We start from the raw sequence: 27,715 nt of genomic DNA, 5'->3' as shown, positions 1-27,715 counted from the left end.
CCTGGCAAAATGGCTAAAGTGAAGAGGTTAGACTGGAACAGTGCTCCCCAAACCTTTCACTTTTCAACCCCAAAAATACGTCACTGGTTTAATACCCCCTCCCCCCACACACACACCCTGCCGTCACCTGGTAAAGGTGAGCTCCAGGGAGATGCATGCTGTGTGTCTGGGGGTCCACTACTCCAGTTTGAGAAGTCTTAGGTCTCAACCCGGGCTAGTCCAACTGCGTGCGTGGACGGGCAGCACTGACACCGCCGCCTGGGGGCAGATCTCCGCGCCCCTGCTCCGCCTGCTGGATCAGACTGCATTCCAGCTGGATCTCTAGGTGACTCAAGCACAGTAAAATTTGCAAAGCTTTTGGAAACTGCTTTAAATTCGGTTTCTAATTTGGTTCACTGAGTCACGCAGGACTCTTTAAAATGCAGATCCCCGGGTCCTGCCCTTCAACTAAGATCTCGGAGGCTGGAGCCGGGCATCGACATTTTAACGACGGTGCCTTCAGGATGCTATTGCGCTGGATCACTGCCCTGCTTCTACCTTCCGCGGAGAAGGGCGACGCCGGCCGCGCCTCTAACTGGAGGTGGTGCTCAGCATCCGGTTCAGGGGCCCCTTCTCGTCCTGGGATCTCTCCCGGCCCATCGCGGGGGGAGCAGCGCGGGAGCCGGGCAGCCAGCCGAGCAGACCCGCCGGCCGCAGCGGGCTGGACGCGGCCGGGGCGGCAGTGGAGGAGCGGCGGCGACGGCTGCTGCCGGTGCCCAGGTCGCTGTCGTCCACCAGCACGCTCTCCAGCACGCTGCGCAGCGAGTGCCGGAGCCTGCGCAGCATGTCGGGGCAGGTGAACACGTAGAGCAGCGGGTTGATCACGCTGTTGATGAAGGCTAAGCTGGTGACGAAGGGCAGCCCACGCCACACGAGCGGCCGCAGCGTCACGTCTCTGTGCGAGCGCGCCTCAAGCAGGCTGAAGACGTGGTAGGGCCCCCAGCAGAGCGCGAAGGCCGCCACCACGGCCGCCACCAGGCGCACGAAGCGGCCGGGCCGCGGGCGGCCGCGGTGGCGCAGCTGCGCGCTCACGGCCGCGTGGCTGGAGGCGATGATGGCCAGCGGCAGCAGGAAAGCCAGCAGAAACTTGCTGACGGCCAGGGCCATCTGGCGCGAGTTGCACGTAGCGTCGCGGTCGGACCCAGGGTTGAGGAGCAGCACGTTGTAGTAGCACATGATGCGCCCGTCCCGCCGCGGGATGGTGTCCCGGAACACGAAGTAGGGCACGGTGTTGAGCGTGGCCAGGGCCCAGAGAGCCAGGCAGACCTTGTGGGCCGCGGCCACCGTGCGATGGTTCTGCGCCCAGACGGGCCGCACCACCTGCAGGCAGCGGTCCAGGCTGATGGCGCTGAGCAGGAAGCCACTGGCAAACATGTTGAGGAAGAAGATGGAGGAGTGCAGCTTGCAGAAGGTGGTGCCCAGCTCCCATGAGTGGCCCACGGCCAAGAAGTAGGTGAAGAATGGCAGGGTGGCGGTGGCCAGCAAGTCGGACAGCGCCAGGTGCAGCACCCACGTGGTGACCACAGTCTGGCGCATCCGGCAGCCCACCACGAAGAGAATGAGTCCGTTCTCCACCAGGCCCAGCACTGAGGCCAGCCCGTGCAGCACCACGGACGCATGGTCGATGTAGCGGATGCTGGAGTTGCGGTGGCTTTGGAGGTGGCTCATCTGCTCCAGGAGGGGGCAGAGCGGCTTCATGGTGACGTTGGCCAACATGGCAGGTGCTGCGAAGGAGAGAAGGAGGCACCGAGGTGAGCAGTGCAGGGGCAAGAGGGAACCCTAGCCAGCAGAGGGGAGTCTCCCCCTCTCCTGTTAGGCATGAGGCCCCTGGGGATCGGTCAAGTTGAGTGAAGGGAAATAACATCCCAGCTCTCCGGCCTCCTCACTGGGCAGCACTGGACAAGCCATTGAACCATGAGCCTGTTTCCTCTGCAACATGGACCTAACCTCAGAGGGTTGCTGAGAGAATTAAAAGACATATATATAAGCATTTAGAAAAAAGTCTGGGGCCGGCCCGGTGGCTCAGGCAGTTAGAGCTCCATGCTCCTAACTCCAAAGGCTGCCGGTTCGATTCCCACATGGGCCAGTGGGCTCTCAACCACAAGGTTGCCAGTTCAATTCCTCAAGTCCCGCAAGCGATGGTGGGCTGCGCCCCCTGCAACTAGCAACGGCAACTGGACCTGGAGCTGAGCTGCGTCCTCCACAACTAAGACTGAAAGGACAATAACTTGAAGCTGAATGGCACCCTCCACAACTAAGATTGAAAGGACAACAACTTGACTTGGAAAAAAAAAAGTCATGGAAGTACACACTGTTCCCCCAATAAAGTCCTGTTCTCCTTCCCCAATAAAACCTTTAAAAAAAAAAAAAAAAAAAAAAAAAAAAGTCTGGCACACAGTAAGCTACATCATGTCAGTGTGATTGTTAAACAGATAGCCTAAGGTCACATGGAGAAAGAGGAACAAAGTCAGGCCATGCAGGACTCCTTTTCCCAGTTCCCAGTGAGCTGAAGCATGATGGAGGCCCCACCCAAAGGGCAGGAGGGTTCAGCCGGCCTGGGGGATGAAGGAGTCTATGCCTTTCAGGGACACCTCCTCCCCCAACCACAGCAACCCCAGACCTTGCCTCTCCACAGATATCTTTGGGGCCCTTTGCTCCCACAGTGGTGGCTGGTTGGGTGTGTTGACTGCAAACAATGGAACCAGCCCCTCCTCTGATAGTTGGAGAGGAAATAAGATAAGAGTGGGGAGAGAACTGGGCAGGAGGAACTACCAGATTGGGACTCTGGAGGTCTAGTGGGGCCAAAAGACCTCTCCCCTGCCAGGTAGAAGCCACAGCTGCTCTGCCTGCCCCAGGAAACACAGCCCGTTCATTCATTCATTCATTCACTCACTCAGGCACTCATTCAACAGATATTAATGGAGCAACTACTCAGATAAGCGCTAGAGAAACCAGCCTCTGGCAGATGTGCAGATGCCCCAGATGTGCACACCCACAGCCTCATCCAGAACCCGAGACCATCGGATGTGAAGCTGATTGACATTGGTGAGGGCAGAGGAGGTAGGGGATGGGTAACAGGGGTGGGGACTCAGGTTGTCCTGGGCCCCCACGGCACACCAGTACTGTGCTAGGTCCCTTACACAGGTGCTCTCTTGCTCACAGCTCTACACAAAAGATTGCCAGTACTTCTCTCCATCCCGTTTTGCAGATGAGAAAACTGAGACTCAAGTGTTTACATAACTTGCCCAAAGCCACCCAAACAACACAGACATGTAGAGGAGCAACAATTTAGCACTCAGCCTGCTCTCTTTTCTCTCCCTCTGCTCTAAGTAAGAGATGATGGAGGAAGAAGAGAAGGAAAGGTGTGTGTGGAGGGTGTCCTCAGTATTTGTCTTTCCAAGGGAAGCACTGTGGACCAGGATAAGAAAGTCCACTCCCTTCTCCAGAAACCAGGTTCCTTTGTAGGATGAGGTTCCAGAATATCAAAGTAGAATTTTCCTGGCAGATAAGCCCTTTGGAGCTGGGGCTCTTCAGGTGGGTGGGGAGCAGGTGGGCCCTTTTCTTCCTGAGAATGCTTTAGAGTTTGCCGGGCAATCATACTCGCAGTGACCGATGACACCCCATTTTTCAGAAGAGGAAACTGAAGCTTGGAGAAGCACAGCAACTTGCCCAATGTCCTTCAGTAGCAGTGGTGGAGCCGGTACTCCCGTCCCAGCAGATAGACAAGTGCCATCCCCTCTCTGCACTGAAACATCCCCTGCAGATCAGCAGCTGCTTGTCTAAGTCCAGTGAGGATGCTCACTGAGCACAGTCTTGCTGCACCCTGGAGGCCCATCCAGCTTGGTCCTCTGGCTGCAGGGAGTCAGCCCCCAGCCTCCCAGGGTTCTGAGGGAGCCCAGTGTTGGCAGGGGGCTGGGGGCAGAGAACGCAAGCTTTTGGAATCAGAGACCTGGGTTTGAATCCCAGATCCTCGACTTCCTGGCTGGGTGATCTTGGGTCAGTTACCCTAAGACTGCCATGTAATCATCCTGCCCAGACTGCTTGTGAGTGTGGAATGAGAGGCTTAAATGGTTTGCCATTGTACCTGGCACCTACTGATGCCTCAGAAAATGTAATCCTTCCCAACTGGAGCAGGTCCCCTCCAGTCTGTGGTAAACCCAACCCTCTGCCATCTGCTGTTAACAGTCCTCTCCCCTGGTAAAATTGTGCCTTCTCTCGTGGGTCAAGAGAGGGCACTAAGGCTGCCCAGTCCCTGGGCCACCACATCCTTACCTGGGCACAGAGGGAGCACAGGATTCCAGCCCTGAAGGCAGTCAGCTCTTGGCAGTGGCTAAACGAGAGGCACCGAGCAGGACGAGGCAGAGGAGTGAAACTGAGGGAGGAAATAGCTGTCAACCCCAGAGTGTGTGTATGTATGTGTTCAGGGGGGGCAGGGGGGAGGCGGGGACAGCCAACAGAGAGTTGTCCCACTGGTGTTCAAGTAACATGAATCTCCATCAATGGGGAAGGGACATAACTGCCGGCAGCCCCTGCTCACCCCTCTCCCTTTACAAAGACGATTTTGCAGAAGCCAGTGCTACTGCATGTGGGGAGATAAGCATGTGCCCAAAAGTGTGCGCTCGAGTGTGCAGAGGGCGGTGCTCTTGAGAGTGACCGGTGTGCAGAAGTGTGTCTTGTCCATCTGTCTACCACCCTGGGCTGCCCCCTCCGCTCCTCTGAGGTAGCCGGGCAGCGTAACTGCCTGTCCGTGAGGGGTCATCAGGGCTCCTGCCAGGAGGGCAGGGCAAAGACCGTGGGAGCCTGGCTGCCCATCCTGTCCCTGGCCAGGAGATAAGCCACTTCCCTTTGCTGGGCTGGGAACAGAGCAACCGTGTCTGCCTCACAGGCTGTGCCGACGAGATGCCCTTATTCACAAAGCACCCAGCACATAGTAGGTGCTTATAAAAATCAGTTGCTTTTCCCTCTGGAGAAAAAGTGGGTATAGGCGTAGGACAATGGCAATACAGGTTTTATTTAAAATGCACTCAAAGCCCTAGGATAAGATGACTGAACTATGTAAGTTTGTGTTTAATTGTCCCTGAGTCTTTACTCCACTTTGCTGACAAAGCTACCGGGAGTCAGGGACCATTCCTTCAATGTCCCAGCGCCTAGGAGGTACTCATAAATCATGTTAAGAACTCAGCACCCCCATCAGGTCTAAGGGCACCCCCTCCATAGGACTGAGTCTACAAGAATCTTCCGTTTAGGCACAAGCTTAATACAGAGCGTGGTGCTTGATAAACTGGCTGAGAGACTGCACTTCTGAGTGAAAAATGAATAAACCATTGTGACTGTGTGACTGCGTAATATTTTTCACTGTGTCCCAAGACAGCAGATCAGTAAGAGCCTTGATTATCCACATCAGCAGCACTAAGAAAAGGTTTCCTTTCCTCTTTGTCAGGCCGGGGGTTTCATCTCCCCCAAAGCCGAGTGCCTGCAGCCCACCCTAGAAAATAGGGGCATGTTTCCATTCTACTCTGGGAAGTACCTTCATCCCCACCACCCCACCCTGACCTGCTGACCCACGGACGTCCTTTAAGGACACACAGGTAACCCGAGGGACTCTGGGCCAGACTGCCAGCATTTGGATTCTGCACTGCCACTCTCTAGCTGTGTGGCCCTCAGGCAAGTCCCTTCACAGCAGTAAAACATGAATTGTTAAAAGGTACTCCTTCTGCACAGTCCCTCCCCCCAAGTGCAGAGGTTGCTGCACAAACTGCTCTTTGGGCTGAGAAAGATCTCCCCTTCCCTCCTACAGACATATCTTAGCCCCAGGGCGTCGGGCTTGGGGATCTCAGCCCTCCTTCCACCCAGCACCCTCGGGCAGTGAATATCCCGCACAACCTCTCACTGCGGCCCTGCCAAGGTGCGTCTTGCCTGAAAGCCTCACTCCTCTGCTCCTTCCCTCAGCTCTTCCCACTGAACCCTTTTCAAAGCTGAAACCCCACTCATCTGACCATTCCTTCAATCCTGGTTTCCTATCCCATCTCCCAACCCTCCCCAGGGACAATTTATGAAAAGTTAGCAAAAACAAACTAAAAAAGTACTTGCAATGAGCAGGGCCCTCAGGCATTTTCTAAGGAAGGCGGTGATGATGTTTGGTCTTGTGGGGCCCTCAGCTGCATTCCCGCCGTGGGAATGGGCTTCCAGGCACGTACTCCCACAGCCAGATCCCACCATCTCCACCTCCATGTGAAGGATGGATGCCAGGGGTGGGCAGGATGTGCTCCCCCCATCCACGCCGGGTTCAGCCCCAGGGACTGCAACAGGAAATCTCCAGAGGACTAGTCTGGTGACTAGACAGGAGCAATAGGGACCATGGGCAGGGCTTGCTGGCTGGAAGCAGGGGACAGGAACCTGTTGCCACCAGGAGACTCAGGCTCGGGCTGAGTGTCAGAAGGAGAAAATCCAATCAGAGAACCTCCGCAGGGCCAGCCTGGTGCCATGGACGGGACACCAAGACTGTCAGATGGACCACTGAGGAGCTCAGAGTCCTGAGCAAGGTGGTCAGGGCCTTTGGCAAAGGCCCAAAATGATATAGACCAGCCATTCTTGCTTGCGTGTTAGAACCTCACGTTGAGAGCATTAGAACCTCCTGGAGGGCTGTGAAACCCAGAGTGCGGGGCCCCACCCCGAGTGTCTGATGGTCCAGCAGGTGTGGGGTGCAGCATGGGCATTGGCATGTCTATCAGGTTCGGGGTAGGGGGTGTGGGATGCTGAGGCTGCTGGCCCCTGGGATGGAAAGCTGGAGCCTGTGGGTCCGGGGTGCTTGGAGCAGGAGCAGCAGCGAGGTCCTGCCAGAGGGCAGCGGCTTCTAGGCACGAGCCTCCAGGGGTGCCTCCCCTCCCCACTGCGGGGATCAGAGGAGAGAACAAGCAAAGTGCTCGGCTCAGAGGCTGGCGCCGTGTCCACAGGAGCCAGCTGCCGTTACTCTTATTTCTTGTCTGCCCTGATGCTGATGTATGACCTCTGGGGGGCCGAACAGAATTTGGGGGAGCAGAGGGAAGGGCCATGTGCTTTGTCGCAGCTGCCAGTGCAGCCAGGGCCTACCTGGAGGGGTTATAGATTAAGGGAAGGGAGAAGGGCCCAGGGAAGCTAGTGTCCCAAGCTGAAGGCGGGGTGGGGAAGGGTGACCACGGAGCCACTTCAGTCCGGCTTCTCTGAGCCCTGGGATAGGAAACTGGGGTGGAGGGGGAGGGATGGGCCTTCAGCTCAGCTCTGCCCAGCCCTCTCCAGGGACCCCCAGGATCTAGAAACAGACACAGCTGCCCCCAGGGCACAGGCCCTGGTTTCTGAACTACAACCTTCTCCATAGCTTGGAAGTTGATGTCACAGTCAGAAAGAGTGTCAGTCGGGTCCATCTTTGTATCACCCTCACCCACAGCAGCGGGGAGAGACAAATTCGAGCCTAACAGACCTCTGTGGCGTCTCTGCTGCCTGTGGGAGCTGTTCAGACTCCCAAAGCCTCTGAGATCCCGCACACCAACCACCAGTCCCTGGCCCCTTCCTCTTGTCCCCAGCTCCCCCATCCACGTACCTCGGTGCCTCTGCACAGGCCATTGCTGCTCCCTGGAATGCACTTTTCTCCTTCCCTACTTACCCTGCAGGACCCCTTTCTGAGATCATCTGTGTCTCTGGGCTCCAGAGCGGATGCTCATAGCATCGAGGGTGTTTCACAAACTGTCAAGGGAACGGGCCCGTGTATCCCCCAGCACTGGGTTTCTCTCCAGCTGTCTCCCTCTGCCCCTGCCTTAGGAAGTGGGTTTTCATGTTCCTTTCTGGCCTCTTCAGAGGTCAGTAAAACAGGAAGTGAGATGCACAACAGGAAGCAGGTAAGGCCTGTCCAGGAATCCTGCAGCCCCCTTACTTGGGAGGCCCCAGGAATCCTGCAGCCCCCTTACTCAGGAGGCACCGGGAATCCTGCAGCCCCCTTACTCGGGAGACCCTAGTTTTGCTGACACGCAGCAGAGCATGACAGCACGTTGTGGAGGCCCAGGCTGAGCTCCCTAGTGACACCATCACCCACAGGAGGAGGCCTAACTCCTCACGTGGCCAATAAGCCTCAGTGATCCGGCTCTGCCCATGTCTCCACCTTCATTTCTGCTGTTCCCTAATCACAACCTATCATCAGTCAGTATTCATCACCACCTCCTCACACCCTGTACCCACCAGGCTGTTTCTGTGCCCTTGCTTATGCTGTTTGCTCCCTGCTCTAGAATACCATTTCTTCCCTTGGCTTCTTGGCGGACTCCTACCCATCCTTCAAAACCCTGGCCAGAGGTTGCCTCCTCCGGGAAGCCTTTGCTAATCCTCTCAGACAGACCCTACCTCCTCCCACATCTCTGCCTCACTTGATGTCATGCCACCTCTGTCCTCCATGGTAACTTTTTCACACAACTTCTCCCCACCCTCATGACCAGCAACTTGGGGACAGAGACTGTTCCTATTTTATCTCCTCATCACCAAAGCCAAGCAGAGGACCTGACATGTGGGAGGGGTCCCAATGAATGTTTGCTGAACAAAATGAATCTCCCGTATTGGGGATTGGACCCATAAAGGCCTCTCACTTCCTTTGGGGTGACCCTTTCTGGATTCATTGTTTCCATGGCCTGGTGCCATTCCCTCTGCCTCCGTGTCACCTCTGTGCAGTGGGTACAACCTTGGGGACTAATAACTTTCTGTTTTTATTAACTAATATGCCAGTTAATCCTCACAAAAATAATAGCACATGAGCATCCTAGGCCTGCCATAACAAAGTACCACAAACTTGATGGCTTAAAACAACAGAAATCTATTCTCTCATAGTTCTAGAGGCCAGACGTCTGACATCTCGGTCTCAGCAGGCCCGCTCCCCCTCTGAGGTCTCTAGGGGTGATCCTCCCTTGCTTCTTCTAGCTCTGGTGGCTCCATCACTCCAGCCTCGGCCTCCCCTTCACATGGCCACCTCCTTCTCCAGCCTGTCTGTCCGAAGGACATTTGTCATTAGATTTAGGAACTACCAACATGATCTCATTTTGAGATCCTTAACTCAATTATATCTGCAAAGCCCTTTTTTCCAAATAAGGTCACATTCACAGGTTCCAGGGGTTAGAATGTGGACATATCTTCTGGGGGTGCCACCACGCCACCCACTACAAACAGTAACAGCTAACTTTTTTTTTTTTTTTTTTTATTGGGGAAGGGGAAGGACTTTATTGGGGAACAGTGTGTACTTCCAGGACTTTTTTCCAAGTCAAGTTGTTGTCCTTTCAGTCTTAGTTGTGGAGGGCGCAGCTCAGCTCCAGGTCCAGTTGCCATTACTAGTTGCAGGGTGCACAGCCCACCATCCCTTGCGGGAGTCGAACCGGCAACCTTGTGGTTGAGAGCCCACACTCCAACCAACTGAACCATCCAGGAGCTCAGTGGCAGCTCAGTTCAAGGTGCCGTGTTCAATCTTAGTTGCAGGGGGCGCTGCCCACCATCCCTTGCGGGACTCGAGGAATCGAACTGGCAACCTTGTGGTTGACAGCCCTCGCTACAACCAACAATTGAGCCATCCGGGAGGCAGCTCAGCTCAAGGTGCTGTGTTCAATCTTAGTTGCAGGGGGCAGAGCCCACCATCCCTTGTGGGACTCAAGGAATTGAACTGGCAACCTTGTGGTTGAGAGCCCACTGGCCCATGCGGGAATTGAACCGGCAGCCTTCGGAGTTAGGGGCATGGAGCTCTAACTGCCTGAGCCACCGGGCCGGCCCCAGTAACAGCTAACTTTTACGGTGCCTGCCGGGCACCAGCCTAGCACTTCACATGTATTAGCGAACTTAGTCCTCACAGCCACCCTTGTATTTCTGCTGGCTCCTTCCTCCTCCCTCAGCGCCCTCTCTCTGTCCCTAGTTTTTATTAGCAGAAGACATGGGACGGAGAACTAACGCTTAATGAGCACTTAAATCTCACAGCATCTCACCATGTTTCCCCAAAAATAAGACCTAACCATCAAATAAGCCGTAGCATGATTTTTCAGGATTACATCCCCTGAACATAAGCCCTAATGCATCTTTTGGAGCAAAAATTTATATAAGACCCAGTCTTATTTTCAGGGAAACATGGTAGGTTGATCTTATTCTTGACCCCATTTTATAGATTAAGAAATTCAAATCCAATTTTAAAAAAAATAAAAACAAAGTTTTTAAAAGTAAGAAAGAGATGAATAAACCGAAGTTTAGGAAAAGGCCAAGTGGGGGGGAGGCCAAGACTCCAAGTGACTCAGATCTGACCTTCTCTCCCATCAATAAGAATAATGGTGGTTTCATTGCTGTCATCTTCTAACGACTACCACGTGCAGGTTCTCTTCTCAGTGCCTTATGTGGATTCTCTTACTTAATCCTCACAGCAACCCTACAAGTTAGGTGCTGTTATTAGCCCCCTTACTCAAATAAGGAAATGGAGTCACTATGTGGGTAAGCGACTTTTCCAATGAGCTGAGGAGCTGGGATCCTTCCCAGGCTGACAAGCTCTGGCACCCATTAGTCTCTGCACAAATGTGGAATCAGAACCAAGGGCTCAGGCTCCCCTTCTCCAGGAATTTGGCACCACTTTTCTCAAAGGCATTCTTCTGCCCTTGGCCATGAGGAAGCTCCCTTGCTCTTTCTCTGCCTTTCCAGAGCCTTGGGAGACACGCTCTCCTCACGGATGGGTTAGGAAACACCTTTCTGTGTTTAATTCCACCCCCACCATCATCATTCTCATCCCTGTTATACAGGTGGGGAAAGGTCCTTTCACCCCTGAGCAATGAACACAGGATGGAATCCAGGTCTCTCAACTCCTCCGGCTGCTGTTCTCTCTGCTACCTACAGCCTCCCAGCCCCCATCAGAGAAAGATCTTGGTCACAAGACACAGCAAAGACATGTAGAAGGAATGATGGAGAACCACCACACCAGGAAGTGGATGTTTGCGGAGGGACAGGATAGTTACATAGTCTCAAAGTATCTCCCCATCAGATCCTTACTATTTACAAAGAGAAACATAGTACCTTTTCAGTGGAGGAAGCCGGCCAACTGCATCTCACTGGAGTGATCAAATTTACATCATCAGCAATAGGACAAAGCAGTATGATGAGCCTCCTGGTAGAATGCACTGAGGACACAATATGACTTCTGGGGTATTCCTGCCTGTTTAAACCTGAACTCTTGCACGCACACACACACACAAATTCACACACACCCCTCCACATTCATTTGTTGAGGCCCTAACCCACAGGACCTCAGAATGCACTGTATTTAGACATAGGACCTTTAAAGAGGTGCTGAAGTTAAAATGAGGCCATTTAGGGTGGGCCCTAATCCAATCTGGCTGGTGTCCTTACAAGAAAAGGAAACTTGGACCCACAAAGAGACACCAAGGGTGTATGTGCACAGAGGAAAGACCATGTGAGGAGGTAGCCATCTGCAAGCCAAGGACAGAGGCCTCCAAAGAAACCAGACCTGCTGACACCTTGATCTTGAACTTTGACCTTCCAGAACTGTGAGAAAAGAACTCTCTGTCCCTGGTATTTTGTTATAGCAGCCCGAGCAAAATAATAAGCTGCCCAAAATGCTCAACCTGAATCTAATTAGGAGGAAACAGCAGACAAACCCAAATGAGGGCGATTCTGCACGGTCACTGGCCTGTTCTCCTTAAACATGTCAAGGGTATGAACGACAAAGACACAGGGACTGTTCCAGATTGCAGGAGGCTAAAGACACATGATCCTGGGGCTGACCTGGTGGCTCAGGCGGTTGGAGCTCCATGCTCCTAACTCCGAAGGCTGGCGGTTCGATTCCCACATGGGCCAGTGGGCTCTCAACCACAAGGTTGCTGGTTCAATTCCTCGAGTCCCGCAAGGGATGGTGGGCAGCACCCCCTGCAACTAAGATTGAACAGGCACCTTGAGCTGAGCGCTGCTGAGCTCCCGGATGGCTCAGTTGGTTGGAGTGTGGGCTCTCAACCACAAGGTTGCTGGTTCAACTCCCCCAAGGGATGGTGGGCTGTGCCCTCTGCAACTAGCAACGGGCAACTGGACCTGGAGCTGAGCTGCGCCCTCCACAACTAAGACTGAAAGGACAACAAGTTGACATGGACAAAAAAGTCCTGGAAGTACACACTGTTCCCCAATAAAGTCCTGGTCCCCTTCCCCAATAAAATCTTTAAAAAGAAAAAAAAAAAAGACACATGATCCTGACTGTGGACAGGGTCCCAGTCTAGAGGAAAAACATCTTCCTCCTTTGCCATAAAAGTCATCATTAGGACAGTTGGTGGATTGAATAAGGTTTAGAGATTACACTGTTAAGTTATAGCAATGTTGGTTTCCTGATTTTGATCTTCTTACTGTGGTTACTTGTTTTTTAAGAAATGTACACGGCAGGTAAAGGGGGAATTAGTCATCTCTGCAAACAGCTCTCAAATGGTATAGGAGAAAGAGAGAGGGAAGGAGAGAGGGAGACAGGGAGGGAGGAAGAAAAAGAGGAAGGGAAAGAGAGAGAGAGAACACATAGAGAGCCAAAACTCATGTAAAAAGAAGTTAACAGTTAATATTTAAGGAATCTGGGTGAAGGCTATATGGAAATTCTTTGCAATAAGTCTGAAATTATTTCAAAAGTAAAAATTTCAGAGCGACCGTGCTGGGAAACGCAGTGCCCCGTCCAGACCCTCCCTATCCGGTAATCCTGGCCCAGCACCTTCTTTCTGGCCCCATGAAAACCCCTCAAAACCGCGGCAAGGCGTTGAAAAGTCTTTTAATTTTCACCAAAGAGACTGCTGTAAAAATTTCTTGGAGGGCGTTTACTTCACTCTATTTAGACTAGAGTGCAAAGTACAGAAGCTTAGTCCTTATTCTTCAGAATCTGTCAGAAGTAGATATTCCCTTTGATTTTTAACTTGGGGAAGACTGACCTACCCCCGTAGAGGGTAACCTATAAAACTCAGGTGAATCAAAAAAAAAAAAATTATTCAAACCTCCCATTGTCCCTCAGGGGGAAAGTCTCCTCTCCAGCCCCTTTTCCCCTCCAGCCGCGTCTCCTCTATCCCAGCCCAGCTCTTCCCCCTCCAGGAGCCCCAGCCAATTTGAAGCCACTGTTTCTACCCTGTTTATGCCCTCCTCTCCCCCAAATTCCCTCAGTATCGCCCCACACCACCCCCTGTGCCCATTGGGTCCTCACACTTCTGCTCAGGCGTCCTTTCCTCCAGAAACACCTCCACCCCCCACCCCACCCCCATGGCTGGGTCCAGTGTCTCAACCTGCTCTGCCCCAAGCCACCCGCCAAGTTTCCGTTTCCGCACCTAACAGGTAATCATTGCCAAGCTTTAATCGTTACCACGTATAACTTATCACACCCGTTATTTGTCTCTTTCAGTCTTCCTGTTTACCCTACGAGGAGATCGTTTTCAGCCCCAATTCACAAACTGGGAAACCCAAAGCTCAGAAAAACGATGTGTCTGGATCACAGCTAAAAAGTGGTTGGTGCTGGATTGGAACCAAGCTCCTAACCATCAAACCACATGCTCCCCTGCTGCTTCAGACTGTAAACCGACGTTCACTAGCACTTGCGGAGCTGGACTGTGCCAAGCCCTGGGCTCAGGGCTTCCATGGAAAGCGGGTGGTGACAGGCCGTCCCTCAGAGGATGACCCGTAATGAGCTAACATAAGCCAGGCCTTGGGACTGTGCCTGGCACACAGACGCACTGTCGACTGCGAGCCAGGCTTGTTTTTAATAGACTTGATTCCTTAGAACTGCTGTCGGCTTACAGCACACCTGAGAGGATAGCACAGAGAGTTCCCATATACCCCACACCCAGCCTCCCCTACAATAAATGCCTTACACTTATTACAATGAATGAGCCAAAGTTGATACATCGTTACTAACTAAAGTCTGTTTCCTTAGCTTTTACCTGATGTCTTTTTCTGTTCCAGGATCCCATCTAGGAGGCCAGGTTACATTTACGAACAGCTGTCCATTCTTATTAGGTTTTATTGGCAATAGCCATGGTGTTATGAGTTGCCTTAATTCTCAGGAGAGCTCTATGAGGTGCTATGTACTCACCTGTCACCCGTGTCCAGCTGCAAACTCTTAGGGCAGAGCCGTGACATGGGGGATTGCTCTGCTGGCCCCTAACACGCTCCCTGAGGATTGAGGTGTGAACTAACCTGGCCTGCTGCCCTCCACCATTGCCCCTGCAGCTCAACCCTGCCAGGAGGCCCTGGAGAGCCTGACTGGGCAGCGAGGGGCAACAAGGGACTTGGGCACCAGGGCAGTGGCCTGAGGTCCCCAGCCCTGGAGCCAGCCCACAGCCCAGCTGCAGTCCCACCTTTCCTAGGAAGCTCCCTCCTCCTCAGCCAGAATCACTCCGCTGAGCCAGCACCGACCCCCAGCTGTGAGGCAGAAAGCCAGGGTGAGGGGCAGCTTTCAGAGCAGCCCCTCTGAGCCTTGGGCTGCAGGGGTGTCTTCCCCCGCCTTCAGGGCAGGAGTTTCACCATAGCCCCTGGTGGCCAAGTAGGCGGCCCCTCCAGGTGGGCCCCCTTTGCCCTTAGAAGTTCCCACAGGCCACTTCCCCCATATAAGGCCTGAGCCCTCAGCAGGTGGTGACAGGGAGGAGCCATCGTGGGGTCTAATGGCTGGAGCCTTGGTCACGGCCTGCGGTCACTGTGTGGCCTTGCTGCTGCTGGTCACTCTGGGACTGGCTCGGTGGCCACACCCCGAGCCTGGTGTCCCAGGCCTGCGGCACAGCTACGACTGTGGGGTGAAAGGCATGCAGCTGCTGGTGTTCCCCCAGTCAGGCCAGACTGTTCGCTTCAAGGTGGTGGGTGAGTGCCAGCTGAATCGCAGACCCCAGTTCCCAGGCTGCAGTGGGGACCTGGGACCCTTCCCCTGTAGCAGGAACAGGAAGACTAGGGGCCTCCCTCCAGCCTGAGGGTGGCAGTCCCCACCACCACACAGGGAGGAGGAGGGAGGAAGGCGAGTTCCCAGCCTCGATTTCCCTGGTTGCCCAGGGCAGCTTCTCCCACGTCAGTGTGCTTGGGGTTCACCTGGCCGTCGTGCTGAGGTGTAGCCCAGGCTCTGCATTTGTGCCCACGCCCAGCTGATGCCCAGGGTGCTGGTCCCCAAACCACTCTGAGTGGCAGGGCCCTAGTGGGTATGGCCTAGTATGGAGAAAAGGGAGGTGGATTTGGAATCAGGATTTGAATCTGCAGCTTCTAAGCTGTGTGGTCTCCAACAACCAGTCTGACCTCTCTGAGCCTTCCTTATCTGTAAGATGGGAAAGATGACCCCAACCTCGCCATGTGGTCTGAACAGGGGTGCAGACGGTGCACTCGCAACCAGAGGGTGCCCTGGCTGTTCTGGCTGATGAAGTGGGTGAACACCTAGCAGGTGTCCTCAAACGACTGAAATAGCCAGTTAACCTGGCAAACAGGCTCAGCTCTTTCTACAAAGTCCCAGGTTCAAATCCTCGTTTGGCCCCTTATTGTGTGTACCTAGGAAACCTCACTCACCTGCCTCCTCCCCAGAATGTAGGTGACTAAGTTTGAAAGAACTGCTGTAAAATGTTCAGCCCACTGCCTAAGACTTACTTATTTCTCCACAATATTTTTGTTTCTGCCTGCTGCTGTGTGCTGTCAACAGGGAACCCGAGATAGAAAGACCCTAAGACCAGCTAAAGTTACCCATTCCCTCACAGATATAGAAACTGAGACCAGAAAGGAGACGGGGCTTGCCCAAGACCACACAGCAAGCTAGTAGCAAAGCTGAGGCTGGAACCCAGGTCTTCTGCTCCTGAGTGGGAGTCAGCTCAGCAGACCCCTACAGCTCTGGTTTCACCCTTCAGCCTCCCTGACCCCTCCATCCCTCTCTCCCCTCCCGGACCCCTCCCCTCCATCCCTCTCTCCCCTCCCTGACTCCAGATGAATTTGGGAATCGATTTGAGGTGAACAACTGCTCCATCTGCTACCACTGGGTCACAGCCAAGCCCCAGGGACCTGCAGTCTTCTCTGCTGATTACAAAGGCTGCCACGTGCTGGAGAAGGTAGGGACCACTCACTGCTCAGGGAGAGAGTCCCAAGGCTGGGAGCCACCTTGGCATAACACAGTGTCAGGCTGAGGAGGTCCCTCACGGACCGGGGACACATGGTGCCCAAGATCACTCAGTGACTAGTGGATGAGGGAGACTAACTCCTGAGCCCAGGCACTTCCTGTGGCCCTCCCACAAATCCAGCTTCCTACCTAACTCTCCTCTGGGCTCTTGCTGAGCCCTCCTCTGCCTAGATGCTGGGGAGCCTCACCTAACTGTTCTCCTGTCGCCTTCTCACCTGCAGGACGGGCACTCCCACCTGACAGTGTTCATAGAAGTTGTGCTGCCCGATGGTCATGTTGATGTAGCACGAGATGTCACCCTGGTCTGTCCCAAACCTGACTACACCTGGACTCTGGACGGCCACCTGGCGCCACCTACCACAGTCTCACTTTCTACCGCTCATACTCATCCCCTTCACCCCGTCCCAGAGCACAGCTTCGACCGTCCAACCTTGGCCTCACCATCCCTTGGATCTGGACCCACGCACCCCACCCTGGCTCGCCCCCAGTGGGGCATCTTGGAGCACTGGGGGGTTGCCAAGCCAACTGACAAAGGTACATAGGACTCCTCTGTGTACACAAGCCCTATGTCAGGGCCTTCTGGAATCAGGCAGCCTGGCAGCCCTTTACGGGGCTCAAGAAGCCCCCTGCCTCCATTTTCCTGGAAATCTGCCCACTTGGCGCCTTCTCATGTCCTCACCACTCTCACCAACCCCAGGTACCTATCTGTCCCGGGAACGGTGCCAGGTGGCCTCTGGGCACATCCCCTGCATAGTGAGAAGAAGTTCAAAGGAAGCCTGTCAGCAAGCTGGCTGCTGCTATGACGACACCAGAGAGGTTCCCTGTTACTATGGCAATACAGGTACAACTTTCCACGCCAAGCATGATGCCATCCTCTGAAGTCTGAAGCAACAGGAGGACTTCCTCTTCCACCCCACCCCTAATGCTGAAACCACTTCACACCCTGTTCCTAGCAGAGTCTGACCCCCAGAATGACTGCAGAAGAGACCATGAGATTGGGGGGAGCCACACATCCCAGCTTGTCTGACAAGTCTTCCCAGGGAACTACTCATAGCTCTACCTTTACATGTCCCCCTACCTTTAGACTAGAAGATCCAGCGTGGATGATACTTAAATGGAGGTCTTACTTTTAGATTATAGTTCAACCATCAGGTTCCGTAAAGAGTTTGCTGCAGCTGACACAGCCCAAGTGGAGAGTAAGAGAGAATCCAGGTCTTGTGACTCCTAGGCCGACGCTTAAACACTGATTGTCACCAGCCCATCCCCGTGTCTGTGCTGATGGACACTAACCCCCAAGGCCCTGATCAGCCTCTCTTTGTCCCAGTGACTGTCCAGTGCTTCACACATGGCCACTTCAGTCTGGTGGTGTCCCGAGAAACAGCCTTGGCACACAGGGTCTCACTGGCTGGCATCCACCTGGCCTACGCGCCCACCGGCTGCTCCCCGACCCAGGAGACGGGATCCTTTGTAGTCTTCCACTTCCCTCTCACCCACTGCGGCACCACCATCCAGGTAGGCAAGGGGGCCTCAGGCTGGCGCCCGGTACTGCCCCTGGGAGGGCCTCACCAACTGTCTCCTCCCACAGGTGATTGGCAACCAGCTCATCTATGAGAACCAGCTAGTATCTGACATCGATGTCCAAATGGGGCCACAGGGTTTGGTCACACGGGATGGCACCTTCAGGTGAGGGGCAGCCTTCCCCGAAAAGGCTGGGCTGTGGGCTTGGGAGTGAAGGGAGCAAAGGGAGCTAGGACCAGCTTGGGAGCCATCTGGGTTCCTGTTCAGACTCGACTAGCCAGCTCTCTGCGCTGAGAAGAGCCACCACTTACCTCTTCCCAGCCTCCCCAACTAGGCAGGGGGAACCCCCCCGGACCCCCCAGTCAGGGCTGCTGTGACCATTAATTGGGTTTTGCCCACGCCTGGCAGGTAGAAGCCATAGCAGTACCTGCGAGGGCCTGGAATCCTCAGAAACTAAGCAACCACAAATGAAGCTGAAAGTGTCCCCCTCCAGGCCCCAGGAAGAAGCTAAGACTGTGACTGTGGTGGCTGTTGTCACCTCCTCATGTGAAGTTATGAAGCCACAGATGAGGCAGAAGATACCTGGGCTGAGGCTCTCTGAGGATGTGGTGGGAGGAGTGGCAGAGGGGGAGAACCCTTTGATGAAAGGGGCTGCCAGGACCTGCTGACTCAGGTGGCACAACGACCCCAGGTGCCCAGGGTGCAGGTGGGGTGCCTCTGCGGGAATCTGTGCTTGTCACCCCTGCCTTTGGAACTCCAGGAGTCAGGCACCAACCTCACCCTGTTTACCGTCTCAGAGAGAAGCCAATACATTAACTGTGGATTGGAGAAATTCTGTGCTTGGCACCAATGGGACACACAAGTGTCTTTCTCCCCACCCTACCTGCCATGAAGGCTGGAGCAGGGTGCTGGCATCAGTCAAGTACCTTTTGCTTTGAAATGCTAAGGAGTGGGGGTGGGGGGCAAAGCTGTCCCTCTTCAGACCTTCGGATTTAAGGGCGATGTGAGCTAGCCAGAATTCAACCCAGTGACCAGAGATTCCCAGAAGAAGGGAGCTGGGAGAGGGAACAGCTGCAGCTTATCAGAAGCACGCAGGGGGGGGGGGCTCCAGGGGGGCTCCAGGGCAGGGGGCTCTAGGACGGAAGGCCTCTGGAATCCCTGGGGCCCGTTAGCATCCAGCTGTGCCAGAACTGTCTCCATCTGCAGGATGCTTTCCCTGGGGCCCCCAGTCTGGGCTCACATCCAGGGCTCTGACTTATGTAGAGGTACATGTACAGCGCTCAGGAGCTGGTGGGGAGGGGCATGGGGTCAGCTGCTCTTGCAGACACTTCAGGATGCTGGGCGTGGCCACACCAAGACGTGCAGGGACACTAGTCCAGTGACAGACCAGTTACAACTACAGCGACAATGACAACACTGGGGTGTTGTCTTGTGACCTCACCCGATCCTACCACAGCCCTCCGAGAGAGAGGGCCATTGCTATTTGGGGAAACTGAGGCTTAGGTTAAACCACTTGCTCGTGGTCCCTCGGCTGGTGAATGCTAAGCCGATCTGTCAGAGGACCACTCCCGGGCCTTCCCACCAGACTCAGCTGTCAGGCTCCGAGGCAGCTCAAACGCTACAACAAGGTGTCTCCATCCTGCTGTAAGCCTGCATTAGAAGAGGGCCTGGCATGGCAAACTTGAGCTGTCCCAGGAAGATGAGGTGGGCAGGGGTTGCCTGTCACCACAGTGATTGCCCAGGTGGCACCCATCCGCCCTGCTGTAATGGGCCCTGTTTGTTGCACCCACATACTCAGTACCTGGTTTATTATGTAAGCAGGATGCGCTCATTCTGTGTCTTCTCCCCCATCCTCTCACATTTGAACTTCAGGCTTAATGTTCGCTGTGTCTTCAATGCCAGCAACTTCCTGCCCCTGCAGGCGTCCATCTTCCCACCCCCTTCGCCAGTCCCCGTGACCCAGTCTGGCCCCCTGCGGCTCGAGCTGCGGATCGCCAAAGGTACAGTGTCCTATGCTTTCTCTTCCTGCCCCCACTTCCCTGATGCCCAGCGCACCCCGCCACAGGGGCTCACAAGCCCCTCTCCCTGCAGATGAGACTTTCCGCTCCTACTACCGGGAGGAGGAGTACCCCATCGTGAGGCTGCTTCGGGAGCCTGTCCCGGTGGAGGTGCGGCTCCTGCAGAGGACAGACCCCAGTCTGGTGCTGGTGCTGCACCAGTGCTGGGCCACCCCCGGCGCCAACCCCTTCCAGCAGCCCCAGTGGCCCATCCTGTCAGACGGGTGAGTGGTGGGAGCTGCCCCAGGGCTCCCTCTGCTGGCCATTCCTCCCCTCGGTAGGTGGCCTCCCTGACTTCTCTCCTTGTCAGATGTCCTTTCCACGGTGACAGCTACAAGACCCAAATGATAGCCTTGGACAAGGCCAAGCTGCCCTTCCCGTCTCACTACCAGCGCTTCACCATTGCCACCTTCGCCCTCCTGGACGTGGGCTCCCAGAGGGCCCTCAGGGGACCGGTAAGAATCTCTGTGCCTGCTCCCTGTCTAAGTGGGATAAGCCATCACCAATCCCTCCAGCACCCTCTGAGCTGACGCAAAGGTTCACAGGCAGGCTTGGTTTTACCAAGTGTCCTGAAGGGCGGTGAGCCCAGGTCCTGGCATTGGGTCACCCCAGAGGTGAACCATAAACAACACAAGAGGAAAGAAGGAAAACGCCGAGTGCTGATGCCAGCAATCCTACGTCCGGGCACTGGTCGTGGTGTTGACAAAGGCCTGGCTTCTGACTCTAGACGTAATGTGTTCAGTGTAATTCTGCTTTGAATTTTTATAGTCTAGAAAGTTCTCCAGCAGGTAAACTTGGGTATATTTTGGGTATTTTCTACATAATATCGAAACGACACACAAGCCACACACTATTGTATAACTTTTGCGCTACTGAACAATATGTATCTTGCACGTTAATATACACTCTATATGTTTTAAATCGCTGCATATTATGTCAGATGCAGTCAGATTTCACTGGTTGGCACCTGTTAGGGCAACTGTGTGCCTCTTTCTGAGCCAAGACCCTAACCTGCTAGATGAAGGGGCACCATTGGTTGGGCCTCCCGGGTGCTGGCTCAGGTCAGCGCCTCCTGCTTCTCCTCCCTCAGGAGCTGCCCCTGGCCTTGTGTTTCTGGAAGCAGTGTGTCACTGGTTACCAGGGGCCAGGAAGAGAGGCAGCAGGATGGTCGAGCCCCACCTTCTCGAAATCCCCTCTATCCATGGTTAGCACAGGGAGCAAGACAGCCCTCCCCAGGGGCTCTGCGATCAGAGGAGGTGATGGTGGAACAGGCTGCGGGCTGGCGCTCTACCAAGTGCAGTGGTTCCTGCCCATGAGGTTCTCTGCTACAGCCGTGGGCTATCGGGCAGGAGGAAGGCATGAATTCCAAACTGGGAAGCCATACATATGGCTCTACGTCATCTCAGCCCCGGCCAACGTGCCCGTATTTGTCCTGCCCGCCAGGCCTGGGTCCTGGACCCTGTGTTCCAGCCTCAGTGCTTCCTGGCCACGGTGCCAAGCCAGCCCCGTGCCCTGACCTTTCTCTTCCCACCAGGTTTACTTCTTCTGCAGTGCCTCTGCCTGCTCCCCGTCAGGGCTGAGGACTTGCTCAACTAGCTGTGGCTCTGGGACTGCCAGTGAGTCTGGGGTGGGGGTGGGGGTGGGTTCTGTGTTCTTTCATGTGTCCACAGGCCTGGTCCTGGCTTCTGGGGCACTAGGGGCTAGAGACCAGCTCAAGATGCCACCCCTCCCCTGGGCAGGACGTCGACGATCCTCTCGTCACAACGACACTGCCAGGCCCCAGGACATTGTGAGCTCTCCGGGGCCGGTGGGCTTTGAGGATTCGTACAGGCAGGAGCCTACGCTGGGGCCCTCAGGTACCAGGGCAGGTGGGCGGGCCCGTTGGGCCTTAGTGACCAGGGTGTACTGACAAAACGGGGAAGCTCCAGCCACAGTGAGGGCAGGAGATTGTGTAACTGCATTCAGTGGGGAACCACAGATGTAGACGGGGTCCACCTCGTCTGCACCAGCCCTGAAATCCTTCCAATCCTTCTCTCGGCAGGCTCCACCAGGAACTCCAACCCAAGCCCTCTCCTCTGGGTGGTCCTTTTGCTGGTGGCTGCTGCCCTGGTCCTAGGCATCAGTATTTTCGTGGGCCTGAGTCAGGTCCAGGCTCAGAGGCTCCAGGAAGGCAACAGAGGGTGAAGGGGCTCAATAAACCAGCCTACTGAAAGCAGGTGTGGAAGGCCTTTTGTGACGACTAGAACGGAATTTGTTGTCTTAGAAACTAGTTCCTTCGTGTCAGCTCTGTCCTTTCAGAATTGTGGCCTCTATTATAAATACTGGGTAGAGTCCAGTGTCTCCCAGGGCTGAATTTGGGAGACTCTGCCTCTCAGCAAGGAGAGACATGATTCCAGGTAGAGAGGACAGGACAAGTGAAAGAAGAGGAGGGTTAAAGTCCTGGCAGTCATGCCACTGTAAGAGCTGGGAGTGGGAAACTAGCAGGGCTAATGGGCCGTGGGGGCGTGTCACCGTCCCACAGACTCAGCAGTTCTGACTGGGTGCCTCAGACACGCTGCTCGGCTGCCATGGTGGAGAAGGGGAACCCAGAATTCTGGGGCCAAAAGAACCGAACCCAACTTGAAAGCGCTCCTCCCGGTCCCATGCTGAGCCGGCCCGCCTTCCACTACAGGATGTGGGGACTCTTTTCTGATCCCCAGCTTCCCTACCCCCACCTTCATCCCCCCAGGACTAGTCCACATAGGGATGGTAGGCACAGGGTGACAAGCAGCCTGTTGGCCTTGGTGCCACCAGCTACCATGGGCACGGCCACCAGACAAGTCAGTGCCAGCGCTCGCTATGATGCTGGCCTTCGTTTGCCTTCATCTCTGACTTGGCAGCAAAGACCTTTCCAGACTGACATGTAGACCTTCTATGCTGGGAATGGAGGTGGGGTGGGTAAAGGGTTTGGCCTCTGGTGGACAGAATAACCTGGTGGGGTGTCGGAGCTTGGCTTCAGACACTCTCCTGGGCCTTTGGTAGGGAGTGAGCTAAGACAGCCGGCACGTGGACACGATAGTGCTCGAGCCTGGCCAGTGGCCTTGACACTTGCAGGGCTCCCCCACTCTAGCCTAGTCCATCTTTCTTGTCTTCAGGATACAGGTCAAATAGAGGGACCCCAGGGCCAGGCTGCTTGCATTGCAACCCTGGCTCTGTCTCTTACTAGCTGTGTGATACTGAGTACTGAACTTTTCTGGGCCTCAGTTTCCTCATCTGTAAAATGGGGATACCTATCCCCATAGGGGTGCTAGATAAAATGTGTTAATAGATAAGGATCCTTACAGTAGTACAGAACAGTTAGCCAACATTTACTGAATGAGATTAACTACTACAATGTCTCTTCCTCCTACCTCAAACTGAATGCTTCCCTTTTCTTCTTCTTCTTTTTGAGGATAGGTTTACAGCCCAAGATGAGGAGAGGCTAGAGGAAATGTCTGCCTTCAGGCTTTTCTAGCTGGAGGCAGCAGAATAGGACACTCAGGCAGGAAGATCCAGACACTTGCTATGGAAGTCAGTTAAGTAACGTCCCTGTCTGGAACCACCTTCTCTGTGACAGTTCGGTCCAACTTCCTGGCTTGTGCAGGGGCCTAGAGGACATAGTGTTCAGGGTCAGTGTGCAGTGAGGATTCTTGGCGTGATGGTTGGTTGGAGGAGCCAGGCTGGCTTGCTCTTAGGGGTGAAGTCTCTGGTTCTATCCTTCTTGCCTCTGCCTCCATCATACAAGCTCATTATAAGCCTTTCAAACAGCATGGAAAGGTGCCTATGAATGGTATCCATGCTGTGTTTCTATAGATACCAATTGGAATCACATTATATAACTGGCTTTTTTCTCTTTAACATTGTTTTTAAACACAGGCATGTTGTATTATTTCTTATCACTTTTAACAGATGCATTCTCCTCCATGTTGTGGTTGAACTATATATTTGATCTCCCTTTGCTGGAAACCATCTATTGTTAAAGATAACAAGTGTTGAACACAATTACGTAAGCATGTAATTCTTTGCATACTATTTTCTTGGAAGAAATTCTTAGAACTGCTGGGTCAAAAGCTACACCCCTTCCAACTACTGGGCTCTGGGACGGTAGGGGTGCCTGCCCCCCACAGCCTGGCCACCACAGATCCTATCATTCTAAATCTGTGCCAATCTGAGTGTTATAAGGCAAATAGCATTGCTGATTTAAATGGACCTCTTTGATTAGAAGCCACACATCTTTATAGCCACTGTGTCTTATAAATTGCCTCTTGGTGTCTTTTATCCATTCTCCCAAATACATTTCTTTCCTTGTCTATAAAGAGCTTTCACTAGTCAAGGGGTCAAAATCCCCAACTTATACATTTCCCATTGAGTTGGCCATTAGTTTTTCTTCATGGGGTTCTTTCATCTTGCTATGTAAGAGAATTATGTAATGGCTATTTTTATCTTTGAATATGACAAGACCTTCCCCTACCCTATATATAATCATAAAAGTATCCATTTACTCTTTTTGTGTTACACTTGTGACAGTGCAAGTGTTTCCCTCCTACTGTCAAGTGTATATGGGTACAAGATTTTTGATAGATTATCAATTGCCAAGGTTACCTATTGTACATAGATTTTCTCAGTACTTCTATGCCAAAGGGTTCTATTTGCAGAAACAAATGTACAAAGTATATGAACAGTGAAGGTCACTGCAGCACTAGGTCCCCCATGATTTCCCTAGAGGAAAATAATATAAGCTTTGACTTTCCTAGACACCAAAATTTAATCCAAATTTTGTCTAACTTAAAACTTCTTCCGTCCCCTAAAACCACCTCCTGGCTCGAGCCGGAACCTGAGCCCTGGGAACCATTGAGTCATACCTAATGGGCGTGATAACAAACCACTTTTGCTGACCTGTGGCAGGAAGCAGAACTGTCGGGTTTTCTCTCTTCCTGCCCTTTTAGGGAGGGAGGCAGGGGCAGTGGCTGCAGTTCTGTCAGACCCAAAGGACTCCCGTCTCCATCTCTCCATCTCCGCTCCCCACCCCAAGGCTCTTCACACTTGACACTATGTTGAGATCAAACTGATGTTGTGGTGCTTTGCCTTAAATAAATGGGGGAGAGTATTTCAACTTAAGTAGAATTTAACTCCTTAAAGTGCAGCTCCGTGCCCTGACATTTCTGCCTAGATTATGTTCCAGCCACTTCCTCATCAGAGCCTTAATACGTTTGATTTATGGAGAAGGCAGAGGCAGAGCAAACCTTTGTAACACAGGTGTCAAGAGTCGAGGGCCACCATGGCCCCTAGCAGTGTCCGGGATGCCAGTGCAGGCAGAAAGCAGCAGCCAGCTATGGAGTGCTTCGCATGTGCTGTCCCCAGGGCTGCACTCCCTCATCCCCATCAGCTTGACGGAGCAGGCACCATTACCTGTTTTGTAGATGCAGAACTGACACAAAAACACAGGTCAGAAAGTTACAGGGCTGGGACTCGAACCTGGGCTCTGACTCCCAGAGCGCACACTTAACCACACTAGGCTTCTAGAAACTGAAGTGGGTCATCAGCTTCCCGTCCTGTCTTAGCTGGTCATGGGTTAGTCAACTGATCTCTGAAACCAGACAGCTTAAAATCCCAGCTCCACTCCCTACTGGGTGGCCTTAGAGCTTGGGGCTCAGAGCTTGTTTCTTGCCTGTAGAGTGGGGAGAACAGCGCCTGCCAGGTAGGGCTGTCCTGGGGCCGGCTGTGGGCAGGCTAGTGTAACTACAGTGCCCCCTCGTGGTCGCCTTGGTCAGCGCTCCAGTGCGGAGCACGGCCGTGTAGCCACACCCTCACCGTCACCAGTGGAGGGACATGGGGCAGCGGACTGGGTCCTCAGGCGCAGGTCCAGGCATGGATCCTCCAAGGGCTCAAGTTCACGTGGGATACAATAAGCACTGATTACACCTCCAAACGCCTTCCCTTCGGATACCTAAGACCCCGAATACAAACCTCATTAACCTAACAACATGGGTCCAGAAAAGGTGAGCCCTTTAGAATCCACCAAAACCGGCTTCCAAAAGCTTCACCTACAAGGCAGCTGAGCCAAAACCTGGAGTTATGGCAGGCAGGGTCTGACAGCTCTCCATCTGTCATCCCTCTGCTCTTACATCCCAAGGAGAGACATAGAGCCTGGGATTTGCACTGAGCCCCGAGGTTGAATCTGTCTGCCACCCAGCAGCAGCACGCACAGGGAAAAAGGGAATGACAGCAGAGCACAGTCCCCCCTCAGGATTACAATCTAGTTGAGATGAAGGCATTCTCACGTCTAAGGCAACACGGTTATAGCTATGCCAGAGCCACGAACCACAGGCTGTGAGGTCACTCACCTGGCAGCGCAGGGGCAGGCACCACAGGCTTTCTGGTGAAATGGGCCTGTCTTTGGGAAGGGAGACTCCAAGAGAGCAAGCAGTGTAGTAGAGGTAGAAATAGTAGTAGCAGCAGCAGCAGCAGCAGCAGCGGTAGTAAGTGCCAGAGCCGGATCCCAAGCCCAGAGCCTGTGACCAGAGTCCACGCTCCGACCTCCTACCCTGGACTGTAAGAGGCCCCGGGGAGAGCAGGCAAGATGCCCAGTGGCTGACAGCTAAAAGCAAGGTTGTCTCAAGAAAAAAGTGAGAAAATAGATGTAGTTTAACACACAGCTCTTCTGTTGACTGGAGTGGGCAGACGGAACAGAGATGAAGGCGTTTCAGCCGTGTGACCCACACACTAGGCTCCCAGGAAGCAGGCCAGCCAGGCCACACAGGTCCTGGGGCAGTGGTGTGGCACCGACTGGGGGTGCGGCAGGACTAACGTCCCTTTAAGGTGTACTGCACGCTCCTCCCATCCCCGCAGATAAAGGCACGTATGTTCAGACACTCCACACAACCTCAGGGGGACCATGCTGCTCCTAGCAACCCATGGATTCCCCCAAGAACCTGTCCTTATCTCCTTAACTAGTTTCCCTAGAAATGAGGGCAGGCCTGAAGAATGCAAATCAACATCTAGCCAGAAACCATTAGACAGATAGATGGTTTAATGCTGGCCTAGCCCCGGGGTCTAACTCAGAACCATGCAGCCCCCCCATGCCCTCAACCCTCGCCCCACTTTGAATGACGCTGCTCTATCAGTCCACCCTTCACTCCTGAAGTTTGTCTTGACTTAGGAGAACTGCATCTTGGGTCTTTTCTTTAAAAAGGATAATCATACCTTTCACATCATAATACCCCAAACTGGCTGAGGATATACAAGACCAACATAGTCATACACTGAGCCATACCCTCAAATTGGTACGAAGTAGACTGGCACATGTTGGGAAACCTCCATGTTCCCAACACTGCCTCGTCACCCTGCTCTGGGGAAGTTACCCCCACGACCTGAGCGAACAAGAGGCTGCATGTTCAAAGATCTCCTCCGCAGCACTATTTACAAATGGCTAAAACTCTGGCATGTTTCCCAAAAGGCGAGTTTCACGGACAATAGGGGTTACTGATACACACAAAGGCTTTCCTGGTCAAAGGTTTGAGGAGACTGGGTTTAAAAGTTCAGTAGTTTCTTTCCTGCAGGAGTTTTCAAAGGTTCTACTAGCTACTAAGCGTTCTGACCCTCCAAGGGACATGGCATGCCCCAAGGTACGTGACCATGCAACACTGACCCAACAAACACGCCTGGTCTTGTTGCTTCAATATGGACGCAATGCTTGGACCCACAGCCCCGCCAGGTAACACCCCACGTCTTAGCTCTCCTTCGGGCCACAATTCCTTATCCATAATCGCTAACTCCCACTTTCTCAGCTCACTTTCTAACCCACCCCATCAGGCTTCCAGCCCCCACTACTAGGATGGCTCCTCAAGGGGACCAACGGTCTCCCTGGGCCACACCCCGGGCACCACCCTCAGCCTCCACACACCAGCCCCACTGGCCCCCCCCCTCCCTCCACACACCTCATCGC

General features: G+C 53.8%; 2 protein-coding genes across 5 annotated transcripts; one reads left to right on the top strand and one right to left on the bottom strand.

Annotated features, from left to right (window-relative positions):
* Positions 1-181: 181 nt before the first annotated feature.
* On the bottom strand, positions 182-26,791 carry PTGDR2 (prostaglandin D2 receptor 2). Of its 4 annotated transcripts, XR_004424302.1 has the most exons (4): positions 26,115-26,791; positions 25,014-25,198; positions 24,667-24,855; positions 23,617-23,740 (listed from the first exon to the last, which is right to left on the bottom strand). XR_004424302.1 is itself a non-coding variant. In XM_033119084.1 (3 exons), the coding sequence occupies exon 3, from the start codon at positions 1,753-1,755 to the stop codon at positions 571-573; it is 1,185 nt and encodes a 394-aa protein (XP_032974975.1). In that variant the 5' UTR covers positions 1,756-1,763; positions 25,014-25,198; positions 26,115-26,791; the 3' UTR covers positions 182-570. The 4 variants fall into 4 exon arrangements, 3 of the variants coding, with proteins under 3 accessions (XP_032974975.1, XP_032974973.1, XP_032974974.1); XM_033119084.1 differs by lacking the exons at positions 23,617-23,740; positions 24,667-24,855 and adding an exon at positions 182-1,763; XM_033119082.1 differs by lacking the exons at positions 23,617-23,740; positions 24,667-24,855; positions 25,014-25,198 and adding exons at positions 182-1,763; positions 4,312-4,411.
* Positions 14,700-22,175, top strand: ZP1 (zona pellucida glycoprotein 1). The gene is made up of 12 exons (XM_033121271.1): positions 14,700-14,892; positions 15,988-16,109; positions 16,399-16,711; positions 16,875-17,018; positions 17,502-17,689; positions 17,763-17,860; positions 19,568-19,695; positions 19,787-19,976; positions 20,063-20,207; positions 21,287-21,368; positions 21,492-21,608; positions 21,794-22,175. The coding sequence occupies exons 1-12, from the start codon at positions 14,700-14,702 to the stop codon at positions 21,934-21,936; spliced, it is 1,863 nt and encodes a 620-aa protein (XP_032977162.1). The 3' UTR covers positions 21,937-22,175.
* Positions 26,792-27,715: the final 924 nt, after the last annotated feature.

This window comes from Rhinolophus ferrumequinum, chromosome 11, assembly GCF_004115265.2.
Source record: "Rhinolophus ferrumequinum isolate MPI-CBG mRhiFer1 chromosome 11, mRhiFer1_v1.p, whole genome shotgun sequence".
In the NCBI taxonomy this organism is placed as follows: Eukaryota; Metazoa; Chordata; class Mammalia; order Chiroptera; family Rhinolophidae; genus Rhinolophus; species Rhinolophus ferrumequinum.
Note: the sequence above shows the minus strand (reverse complement) of the source record. Positions and strands in the feature narration are given on the sequence as shown.

Excerpts from the sequence above, each read along its gene's own strand:
- PTGDR2 (XM_033119084.1), bottom strand. The coding sequence starts at position 1,755 with ATGTTGGCCAACGTCACCATGAAGCCGCTCTGCCCCCTCCTGGAGCAG.
- ZP1 (XM_033121271.1), top strand. The coding sequence starts at position 14,700 with ATGGCTGGAGCCTTGGTCACGGCCTGCGGTCACTGTGTGGCCTTGCTG. Across the intron at positions 16,712-16,874 it reads TGCCAAGCCAACTGACAAAG|GTACCTATCTGTCCCGGGAA; the intron begins GTACATAGGACT and ends CACCAACCCCAG. Across the intron at positions 17,861-19,567 it reads ACACGGGATGGCACCTTCAG|GCTTAATGTTCGCTGTGTCT; the intron begins GTGAGGGGCAGC and ends TTTGAACTTCAG.